At 29.0% G+C, this 11,224-nt stretch overlaps 2 protein-coding genes and 1 long non-coding RNA gene across 4 annotated transcripts; 1 reads left to right on the top strand and 2 right to left on the bottom strand.

Annotated features, from left to right (window-relative positions):
• The first annotated feature begins 1,612 nt into the window (after positions 1-1,612).
• Positions 1,613-2,143, top strand: LOC107882418. The gene is made up of 3 exons (XR_001678732.2): positions 1,613-1,757; positions 1,839-1,913; positions 2,053-2,143. It is a non-coding gene; the product is annotated as an uncharacterized LOC107882418 (long non-coding RNA).
• LOC100573225 (THAP domain-containing protein 2-like) lies at positions 1,837-3,779 on the bottom strand. 2 transcript variants are annotated; one of them, XM_016800733.2, is made up of 4 exons: positions 2,963-3,779; positions 2,504-2,641; positions 2,051-2,128; positions 1,837-1,921 (listed from the first exon to the last, which is right to left on the bottom strand). In XM_016800733.2, exons 1-4 carry the CDS (start codon positions 3,110-3,112, stop codon positions 1,910-1,912), a joined length of 378 nt encoding a protein of 125 aa, XP_016656222.1. In that variant the 5' UTR covers positions 3,113-3,779; the 3' UTR covers positions 1,837-1,909. The 2 variants fall into 2 exon arrangements, with proteins under 2 accessions (XP_016656222.1, XP_029345179.1); XM_029489319.1 differs by lacking the exon at positions 1,837-1,921 and having other exon boundaries at positions 2,051-2,141.
• An 18-nt stretch (positions 3,780-3,797) lies between these two features.
• LOC107882412 lies at positions 3,798-4,716 on the bottom strand. Its single transcript, XM_016800718.2, has 3 exons — positions 4,391-4,716; positions 4,202-4,321; positions 3,798-4,142 (listed from the first exon to the last, which is right to left on the bottom strand). Exons 1-3 carry the CDS (start codon positions 4,457-4,459, stop codon positions 3,798-3,800), a joined length of 534 nt encoding a protein of 177 aa, XP_016656207.1. The 5' UTR covers positions 4,460-4,716.
• Between the last annotated feature and the right edge of the window lie 6,508 nt (positions 4,717-11,224).

Here is an 11,224-nt window from a genome sequence, read left to right as displayed (position 1 = left end):
TGATACACACATTTTCTATAGGTACCTGATCACCATAATAATACGAACTAAATAGATAACCACTTTGAGTATTGTCTCCATAATATTTTTGTCATTCAATTCGTTTCTGAAACATACAGTTAACAAAAGCTTGATCCGTAAAAAAAATCTAAATAGTAGTAATCAGTAGTAATCAAGCTGTAGCTTCGCACGATTCCGCAAGATATTAGTTGTTGACCCTCGTTTTAAACGCACGCAGGCCTTTACGCGACACGGTCCCCCGTCCGGCCTTACCGTTACCGACTCAGTGGGAGAGTCGACCCGGTCGCGCCTGTCTCGCGCTGCTTGCATCCCGTAGTAGTGGTTGGATATAAGATATAGACTGGTCGCTATAGTGCTTGTAGGTAAATTGTACTTGCTACTAATGAGGTAGTCAGACATTTTCACAAATTATTACTTATTTATTGTTGAAAATTCAATATGGTTATACCTGTACGGACTAAATGTAGGTAAATATAAATATTAATAGGTACCTACCTATTTAAATAGAATTTTCGATAAGCCTCGTCAATTGTCACAGTCAAAACTTATCTTAAAACTGCGAGCCATTACATTTTATCAGATATTTTAACAGAACGTTTAATAATTTATAGTTAGTTTCCGTCTTGTCTACGACCTGTGTAGAGTACCGTATGTCGCACGTTTCGTGTTTTGTCGTGTACGTATATTTTGATTTATTAAATCACTCAGTTAAGCCCATAAATATTAAAGAATGGATAGGCAATGTATGCTTATCATTGAGGAACGAACATGAAAACATTTTGAGGTTATAGAGGTCTTAACGACAGAATATAATTTATGATAATACCGCTATTAGAATGAGAGGCATTGATAAATTCAGTCATTCTCTCTTCCCCATTACGGCACACTACCCTCTATTTTGTTAATATAGCCATGACATATCCATTCTTTAATATCTATGGTTATGCCTAAAGTAAAAAGTTCTTGTTCTAACCGGCTAAGAGGTTTCGTAAAAGATATAAATATTTTAATATTTTATATTAATTTAAATAAATACAATTTTTTATATAGAGATTTTTCGTTTAATAGATTCAAAAACGTATTAGCACCAAACAGACGAAGATTTACAGCGGTACATTTGAAACAAACTTTAATTATTCGTCGTCGTCGTTTTTGAGCCGTCTAAGTGTCGTGTCTCCGCCGTCTTGGCATTTTTCGGGTTAAAACCACATGTTTTAACCAACGCGACCCGGTGCGACGTCGCCGCCAATACCATCCATGCATCTGTGCACCCGAGCCTCGCTGCTCACCAACTCGTTTACGCGATACGAGTTCCAGTGCCAAACCACTGCTTAATTTACACGTTTACCGTTCGTCCGTCGGTTTCGTCATGTGAATCCGCCGGCTCCTTCGGTGTGCGTCGCATTTACGCCGTGTCGCCACCGAAGTATTGTTCGATCATTCGATCAGAATATCGTAATTTTGTCACCCGCCCGACTATCGTCGTATTGTTTCCGCCAGTCCTCGCGGTCGCTACCACGCATCGTTTTATTGTATTCCGTCGACATTATCAGTGTTGATCAGTACGACATTCGCCACGCGAATTCAAGTCACACGCGACGTGCTACGTGTAATAGCCGAAATCGCACACGCGTACACGCGTCAACGGGCTTGATGCAGCTTCTTGACGCAACCGTCGCACAAATCTACGTTTATAATACAATAATAATTGTTGATCATTATTGTAGGTGCGCGTTGTATGTATATTGTTTCATAAATACTACCAAATCACATAGGTATAGTTAGTTTAATATTTTATTTCATGATCATACTTACAGACTGCGATGACTGCATATTTTTATCAGTTGTATTTTCAATTTCATTTGGTTCAACACTCAATGTAGTATCATCAGGTAGGTATCTAAAACATTCAAGAATTATTAATTCAATAGATAATATTTTATTAATGGCAATTTATAAGAAAAATTAATGTACTATATTTTTGTATATAATTCAAGTTGATAAAGTCCAATTAAAAATTCATACTTACAGACTGCAATGACCGCATACTTGCACCAGTTGTATTTTCAATTTCATTTGATTGAACATTCAAAGGAGGATCAAGTATCTAAAACATTAAACTATTTATTCAGTAAATAAATGAAAATATTTTTTTATTATTAAAATAACGCTGTAACGTATCTAAATAATACACTACATATTTGCTTAATTAAATAAAATATTTAACTAATTATTCTGTGTGCAACGAGGCGTGCAATTACTAAATTCATTTAAAAAATAATATAAAGGGAATTAAAAGGTTGCTTTAAGTACTAAATTATTAAACATTTGTATTCCTCACTGTGTACCTACACATTTTCAATTGTGTTGATAGTCCAAAATCATAGAGTATAATAATATAAACACATTATTTGGTACATTTAATTCTTGACAAGAAAAAAACAAATTTAATATAATTTAATCTATTTTGTATAATGCACACCTTGTATTTGGATTTTCTTTTTGCCATCACACTCTTTGGTGGATTTGGAACATTAAACATTTTAGGAATGGCGTCCCATTTTAATTTAATCCAGCCATCTATCCTTTTTCTTTCAAATTGGTTCTCTTCAAAATGAACCTGGTATTTAAAAAAATACATTAATGGCAGCAATAACTGATTAATCAAAAAAAATGAATTAAACCATAAATATTTAGGTATATTAATTTCAAACCTTGATAAATCGTAAAAATGCAGTAGTGTAATAAATTTAAATGTGCCTACATTTGTTAATTATTTGAAACTATGATAATTTTAATAAATTTTAGGCTAATTCGGTAGGGTTTGTATGAAAATCTACTATAAGTAATTACGTTTCTATATTATTGTGTTACTCTAATAATTTTAATAAACAGAAGTACTTATTTAATCACTATTGAATATCAAATAATACTTAAGTACTTCACACAGACTAGCAGATTCTGTAGGTTGCCATTGAGCTCTTCTGGTATTATTTATCCAAATTTTTCTGCGTTCAAGTTGAGCCGGTAATCTGAATAGCCGAATACTTTGACTACTTCGGTTTGTGCATTTTACGGCAGAACACGACATTTTAATATAATAAATAGATGTGCCTTAGTGTCAGGCTATGACCTCATCAACTATACTCATAGATATATAATGTGCACGTATGGCAAGGCACATACAATAATTTCTTGACGGATTACAATAAGGACAAAGAAATAATAATAATATAAGCAATAGTGAATGGGTACTGATCGTCTCAATACTAATCACTAAGAAAAATACAAAATATGAATAATAATAAAAAATACACAATAAGTAAATAATACTATCAGCACGTATGATAATGAAATATGATAATGAAATATGATAGTGGAATATGATAAATGATGATATAAGACAAGATACATATATTTATGCGTGTCCTACGACCGTTATTGGTGACGACTTCACGAATTCACAGTGAGCATTTTTGGTAAATGTTCAAACAGATAAATCGGGAAATAGCAATAATTAAACGTAAAATAGAGGATAATATGGAAAAAAATGAATTATCATCAATCGTAACATCGCGTGATGTTAATTGGTGGGTATATGGTATATTCAGCCCTGGAGAATTATTTTGGTAACGGAAAGTCAAATCCAAATATTCGATTCAAGGAGGTTTTAATTGGATGGATGAAGGAGTCAATCAAGAACACAATAATAATAAGACGGTGCAACAAATACATAATATGTATAATAGCACGGTCACGGTACCTTACTATCATTATTATTGTAATAATGTATTGTGTATTGTGACCGTGCTATTATATATATGATGTATTTCTCGCACAGTCTTATTAATATTATGTTCCTGGTGGACTGTTACATCCGTCCAGTTAGAACCACTAGCTTGAATTGAATTAGGATTTGACTTGCCCTTCCCAAAATAATTCTCTAGTGCTGAGTATACCGTTGAATAACCCTCTTTTACTGCCAGCCAACCATTAACATCACGTGATGTTATGACGTTTGATGACAATTCACTATTTTCAATGTCCTCTATTTTATGTTTAATTAATGCTATTTCCAAATTTATCTGTTTGATTTCGTCCCATAGTTCGTTATTGGGTCCCTATAAAAAAAACATTAAAAATAATTATAGTTTTTATACATTCTAAATTTGGAACTTACTGAAGTCGGCTTCCCTATAACTTTGAATGTCAAGCAAAGTGTGATTAAGGTTACGAATACAATAATATAAAGCATTTTTCTTGAAAATTTATTTTTTTCTGGAATATTATACTCTTCAATCTAAAAAAAAATACATAACATTATTATTTTCAGTTAAATTAATCGAAAAATATTGAAATATATACTTACGTCTATGATACAAGAATAATTGTTGCACATATTAGCCGCACGTTCAACAAAGTGAGTTGTTATTTTCATTTATTTCCAGCCTTGCAAGGTTACTATGTTGATCTTTTTCCTGTTATTGGCCAGCATAGAATTAATAACTTAGTGGGTTAAAACTGTACCATATTTTTGTAGTTTTAGACAAATAAGTGGAACCCAGATAACAATTTCTCAACTTAAATATTCTTAGAACTTAATAACTAAGTTTCATCAACAATATTATAGTTGTAATGTTTATCAAATTAAATTTGTAAGTTAAAAAATAACACTTGGAAAATATTTTGGAAATGATAAACCTATCAATAAATTAGAATAATGTTGTATAAAATATATTTTTTATCCGTATATATGTTTTCCTTATCTTTTTTTTTAAACTAAAAATATAAAATTTAATTATTCTTAAATAATAATCATTATGCTGTATGACATCCACATAAAAATTACTGAATTCGTATAAATAAGACACTTATAAGTACGATTATTACATAGAAATATAGAATTAAATATTATTCTTGAACTTGAGTTACATAATCAAATTTTCAAAGTTAAACACTCTTTGGATTGATCTGAACACTGAGTGAACACGGATTTTAGATTCAAATAGCTTTGCTAGTGAGCTCAGCCTGCAATAATATCGCATTTATTCCGCAATTTCAAATTTATTCGCTTTGGTTAATTTTAGGCTGTTTAAACAAAGATGACTCACTGCAGTGCCGACCTACCGCGAAACAACGAATATCGTTTACGATCAATCAAAAAAATTAGCATTATCATTTATATTTATCGCGAATATAATATTAATGATTATGTCGTTTGTCTGGGTCATAATGAACTCGACCAACTATTATTATATCTTATAACTTATATCCACCATAATTTTAATTTAATGACTGTTAGGAAGGTATTCTACACGTAATTTAGAAACACGAATAAGTTTGTACAGTTGATTAATTCATTCATTGATTTGCACATTATAAAAATTGTGTAAATATGAAGGTGAAATGGAATTATTGAGATTATGTAAAAATATAAAAATATATTATGCATAATATATATAATATAAATTATGGAACATTGTAATACAAATCATGTTAAACGAATTATTATCACTTGTCAAAATTCAATTATTTAATCACGATAAAAAATATGTATTTTTGTAATATAAATACGAGCTCTAAACATAAGTACCTATATATAATAAAATGGTTGATCTACAGATTTGTATTTACATAGTTTATCAGTTAATCTTATATTGTATTATAACCTATAGGTTATACGGTATAGTATTTGTCAAAAGAAAATTTTATAATTTAAATCCCCTTGATTGTGTTACTGTAGGAAACTCCTTATACGAAATACCAATTTTTCAATGTAATATGTACCTACTACCTACTTAATATTTTTATGAACCAGCCGAATCTCTCTCCAAATTCGAATTTTAAGAAATCGTGGGTTATTTTATACCGAATCTCTGTTGTGCATGTATGGACATATAGGCAGTCCTGTAAACATTATTTTAAAAAAGTACTTGAGTAAATACTCAAATGCATTTTTTTTTAAGAATTTAAGATACTTCTCAAATACTTATGGTTTTTAAAGTGGATTTCTAATTATCGTAATATAAACACATAGGTAATAAGTTATCTAATAGTTTAAAGGGAATATTTTTATTCAATAACTATTTTTAGAAATCTGGTTTTCACAATCCTTTGGGCTTCGGCTGACACAAAAATACAGAATATTAAATAAAACTATTATTCTATTATTGTAGTTGACAATAATATTTTTCCAACCAATTATTTCGAATAAAAATAAAATGTTCGAAATAAAAAACCTAAGTATTCAATACCAAAAAGTATTTAATAAAAAAAAAGTATTTAAAATTTTAAAATACCATTCAAAATACTTCATGTTGAAAGTATTTAAAAAGTTATTCAATACTTATAAAAGTATTTGAATACTTTACTCAAATACTTTTACTTTAATACTTTACAGGACTGCATGTAGGTACTTATAGAAAAGATAACGGCAGCGGTACCGACAATAAGACTTCCTTCAACCACCAATAATCTGAGGAGCTGTATCTTGCAAACAAATCAACGAAAAATGAAAATGTATACGTGCAAATAAATAAAAGAAATAATTTTATTAATTCATGACCTTTTTATTATAATTTTAATAATGTTACCATTTGAAAATCAAAAGTTCATAATGTTTTCACCAATATATATATGGGTGAATAAAATTTAAACATTTTACATTATACAGTTTTAGAAATGCTTAAATCTAAAAGTTAAAAATTCGAAAAAGTTAGAATTTTTTAAAATAATTAGTGTATCCACTTAAATGGATAATTAAGATGAGAATATATAATTTAACAATTATAAATCTTATATAGTTACATTGCATATTAAAATGAAACAATAACAATATTTTAGCATATTGCATTTATTAGGTACTATAAAAATGAAAAGTACTGTATATTATATAAACAGTGGCGTATGCAGGGGGGTTTTGGGTGTTCAACCCCCCCCCCCCTATTGACATTTTCCCTCCTAATAAATATATTTTTTATAGGGTTCGGGACTGCTTGGAAGTTATAAATTTGTCTTACGAAATGGTGAAATTGAATACAAAGTTTGAATTTGCATATTTGTGTATTTTTTAACTTAAATGTACATACAATTGTCGGGAAAAATTATATTTGGATAACATTGAAAAATATCTTAAAAAATATAATGTTTGGTTAGGTACAATAGGCGATAATTTTGAGATTTAGGGAGGCCGAAGCCTTTTATAATACCATACAATAATAAAATTGAATAAGCTTAAAAAAATTAAGTTAATGTTTGGGAGGGGTGGAGGGCTGTTAAAGTTGTTGATGGAGCTTAGCTACAGTTGGCCCTATGTTCGCATATGTAAGATTTCATAAGTATCTTTGTGACAAAACTGTGTTTAAACTATAATTGACATCTAGATTGTAAATTGTACGAAGAAATGAACATCAATATAGATATAGGTACGTACGTGTTCGTGTTCGTTTATCAAGGTGTTCACATATCACGTTATTCGTTATTACTTATTTATTAACCTAGTACCTATTGTATGCCAGTATTTTTTAAAATAAAGTTGTTATTTATTTATTAGGTTTATATACCTACTTATTTTTTAGTTTTTTATTACCAAAATTGAAATATGTTTTATGATTTTTCAAAAATAATATAAACATGTTTCTACATAGCACATATATTTAAGCATATTTTGAGAATTTCGACTGCATATTTCGATAACTTTTAGTGCAACAAGTCAAGTCCTGAACCCTAAATTTTTTTTATATACGAAAACTGTAAAAACTAGGTTTTAATCTATACTTAAAACACTCCCCCATTTCATAATCCTGGCTACGCCACTGTATACATATAAACACCAAATATAATATTATGTTTATTCTAATATTGCATTATAATATTTCTTTACTACCTAATTCTAGTAAATCTAATACATTTCACAAAAATATATTAAAATTTATAACATTTAATATTCTGTTGTCATTTCTGCATTACTGGTTGAAGTATTCTCTGAATTAATTTAACATGCGGTCCCGGGTAAACAGTTTAATATTTTAATGTAAATATGATCCGTTTCAACTACCTTCTAGTTTTTGTCCATTCAAATTAAATAATTTATTTCAGTTTAAACAATTTTTCATCGGGAATTATATTTATATTATTCTGGTTCATTAGACTATTATGAAAAAAATTTTCGAATGCCCAAATAAGGGATATTTCACTAGCATTAATTTCAGAATGTATAACATTGAGATCATTTTTAAATTTTGAACGATCGATGTCAACTGTAAAATTCATTGTACCTTTTTTATTGGTAGCGTTGACAATTACAGATGTATTAGAATTTTTACTGTGCAGTTTTGAACTTACATGTGCTATATTTTGATAGGAGTTTTCATTTATAATATCAATTTTAAATTCTTTTTCTAATGAAATTTCGGTATTCTCAAAATAATCCGTAGATCTTTTGCTTAAAAATTTGTTATTGTATATATTTTTGCCATTAACGTTATTATTGATGTTGATATCCATAGGTGTAGTTTTTTTTGAAATATATTTTGTTTTTGTTTCCGGAGCACTAGTTGCTTGGTTGCATTTTACATTATAAGTAAGTCCATTATAAATTGAATGGCTGTAACAGTTAACCTGTTCTTGGAAATTATCAGTTGTATGATTAGTAAAACTTATATTACCATTATCTGCGCCCTGAGTAGTTTTATATTTATCAATACCCAATAATGAACTTTGAAAAATATTTCGTTCCATTTTTTCCAAATTGTTCCTAAGTTTTGTTGCTATCGATTCATGATATCCATTGATTTCCTTTATTTTTTCTTTGTTGAATTGTTCGAGCCGTTTACTATTATAATAGTTATGACTTTTTATTAATTCATAAATTGTCCCATTAGATTGTATGTCGTCACTTTTTATGATAAATATCATACAACTTAAAGTAATAATAAAACCTGTTAATACATTTGTACACATTTTAACGTACCTAGTTACAAAAACACTTACAATAAAAACAAATTACAAGACAAAACTACAAAAAATCTTAGTAAATTACAGTTTAATCACACGCACGCCAAATAATAATATGGTAGAACAATCAGTGCAAATGGTACCTACGTGTTATTTTATAGCGTGAACCTTTGCACTTCTAACTTGCAAACTTCTCTAAGAAACATAGGCGTAGTTGTGGAAGGGGTGTTATGGAGATTTATCCCCCCCCCCTTCGGCTTTTTTTATGCTTTAATATAATGTATCAACCGTAGCTATTAGCATATTTTAGCTGTCCATATAGAAATATAAATAGTTTCAAAAACAAGAGAGCTCATAGAACTGTGTAGTGCATAGTTATAAATACCCAGATAAGGAAATGATTACCTACTATATTTCCAACGTATATTATTTAATTTTGTTCCATTTTATATTTGTATTTGTAACCAAATTTTATACAAATAAAAACTATACATATTTGTATTGAAAAAAATACGGCTTTCTTAAGCGGTTTACAGTAAAATTACTAAAAATTCTCCTCCACGATTTTTATAACAATCGTAATAAATCCGATTTTTGATATCGTATTCCAATCGTCCAATATCTCATGGTAAATGAACAAGTTTTTTTTAGCTTTTAATCGATTAATTATTTCATTAATTAAAAAAATATCGAAAATCAGGCTTTATACGATTTTTCTAACATTTCTCATCTACAATTATTATAATAGGTATTTTTACTGTAAGCCAATTCAATAAACCGTATAAGGTAGTTTAATTACGAAACCATGTTTTAATGCCATATTTTGTTCAATATTGCGCCCTCCTGATTCGGATTTAAATCCCCTTAATTCTTAAACCTATCAAAATATAACTCTAAAAAATAGCTGAAAATTAATTTCTAGCATCGAAATTATTTTTCATAATAGGTAAATGGACAAATCTAAAAGGAAAAACAGGATCATTTATGATGAATATTGTTTTATAATATACTCCTTTAATTCGATTATTGAATTCGTCGTATACTATACCTGTCCCTGTACGGTGTACCTGCCTAATTGACTACTAGCTGTTATATTTTTAATTTTAAACCACTTATTGTAAAGTTGTTAAAAACAGCTAAAATACGATTACATTAAAATACTGAAATATTCAAGTTAAAAATAAAAATTATAAATACCTATATAAAATTATATAACACTAGCTTTTGTTACCTGTCGTTGTCCGGGATTTAATTTGCCAGGGCTTAGAAAAATGTATGCAAATAATATTTAAAAAGATGTCAGAATACTAGGTTGAAAGTTGTCATGATTAATTAATTATCCAGCTTTCATCGTCTAGCGTTGTCTAACATATTTTATTAAATTGTATTAATTGTTATGTATTTCTGAAAAAGGATATTTACTTATATAATATCATCAAACTTTATCACTTATGTCAAAATGTATATATATTTACAATATATTAAAAACGGATCGTGTGCTATATGAAAAATGTGTATTTGTGCGCATAAATATTGTGTGAACACCACGGTGAGTGGCTATAGATATTCCGTATGGACTATGCTGTGCCGTACATCGTAGACAAATGAACTAGAATCATAGAATTAGGGTTCTGAAATTTCATGAATTCATTTTTTTTAAATAATGAGTGCGATCGGTAGGTATATTTAAATATTTTACAATATTACGTATTTTTTTTTTTTAACAGCCCCTAGTCATTACCCAGACAGCAATTTTTTGTTTAATAATATTATTATAACATTATAATAACGAATAATATTAGTATAACGTTATTATAATACTATTATAATATTATCATTACAAAATGCTGTCTGGGTAGTTGTTTGAAAACTTGAAATTTCGATTGCTTATTATTTGTCGTAACTCATAATATTTAGTTATCACCGTGATTCGTCTTTACTCTTTCGTACTCGTGTTTTCTACCGTAGGTCCGTGTAGTTCTATTACTTACTATTATACGGTCGGTCTTTTGAAATATTGACTATATTGTCCAGCGCCGGATTGAGAGTTTTCGGCCCACCGAGATTTTAAATTTCTATCTTTACTGCTCTAGCGTGTATTATCGCGATTGACAATTCTTGAGGATTAAATAACCAATACACTATACATCAGTATTATACAGCTGACGCATCTATTGTTTTAACCGTGTATTTGGATCTATATTTTACTATATCACTATCTAAAATACTAGACTACTTTTGTCCAAAA

This window comes from Acyrthosiphon pisum, chromosome A2 (genome assembly GCF_005508785.2).
Source record: "Acyrthosiphon pisum isolate AL4f chromosome A2, pea_aphid_22Mar2018_4r6ur, whole genome shotgun sequence".
NCBI classification, from domain to species: Eukaryota; Metazoa; Arthropoda; class Insecta; order Hemiptera; family Aphididae; genus Acyrthosiphon; species Acyrthosiphon pisum.
The sequence above is the reverse complement of the archived record's forward strand: the minus strand, read 5'-3'. Positions and strand labels throughout refer to the sequence as shown.